The sequence below is a fragment of the Buceros rhinoceros genome, unplaced genomic scaffold (genome assembly GCF_000710305.1).
Source record: "Buceros rhinoceros silvestris isolate BGI_N320 unplaced genomic scaffold, ASM71030v1 scaffold5957, whole genome shotgun sequence".
Taxonomy (NCBI): Eukaryota; Metazoa; Chordata; class Aves; order Bucerotiformes; family Bucerotidae; genus Buceros; species Buceros rhinoceros.
In genome coordinates, this window is record NW_010421450.1 from 21,580 (window position 1) to 22,256 (window position 677).

General features: G+C 48.9%; 1 protein-coding gene across 1 annotated transcript in view; it reads right to left on the bottom strand.

The window, feature by feature from the left end:
• The window catches only part of UBA5 (ubiquitin-like modifier activating enzyme 5), a 5,173-nt gene that overhangs the window by 1,446 nt on the left and 3,050 nt on the right, over nucleotides 1-677 (bottom strand). The window contains exon 8 of the mRNA XM_010139661.1: nucleotides 239-374. Within this exon, the coding sequence (XP_010137963.1) occupies nucleotides 239-374 (136 nt within the window). The remainder of the gene's footprint in view (nucleotides 1-238; nucleotides 375-677) is intronic.

The following is a 677-nucleotide window of genomic DNA, read 5'->3' on the forward strand; positions in this document are numbered from 1 at the left end:
GCTGCTGTGGAAGCAAACGCTATCCAGCTGCTTGCAGGCTTCTCTGCCTACCCTGTACTTTATGGCTACTCCAGATACTGGATTTTAAAAATGCATGAACCACTGGAAACCGAGGCTGCTGAAAATTAGAGTAGCAGTAAAGTTTTCTTTCTCTACAGATCTGTAGCTTGCTTCCTTCTCAAGACTTTTGAGAAAGGAAAAAATCCAAACCAAAAAGAACCAAACCCCACAACTTTACCTTGTAATTTTCTTGCTGTTTTCTGCAATTGTGGTCACTACACTGTGGATTTGGCTTCATGGACATCGTTGGAAAGAAATCCTGCATCGCGTTGTACCCAAGGTAGTGACTCACAGTACCAAAATTTAACAGGTATCTAGAAAGCAAGCAGAGAAGCAGGCCCTCACGTACTGGTGCAGACCTCAAAACTCAGCTGCTGGAGGGATAAATTCTCCTCAGGGGACCTTCAGAATACGCTTTCACACCAGGGAGTGGTGTGTAACGGTCTTCAAACAAGCTGTGGTGGCCTGACCAGAACTGCGTGACCACAGACCCTGGTGTAAGTGCGTGAGGACAAGCCAGCTGCGCCTCAGAGAAGCATGTTTCAGCGTCGGCAGTTTGCCCCCGTGCCCCGACCCCCTGCCTGAAACGCTCAGGTGCCAGTGTTACGACGGGGGAG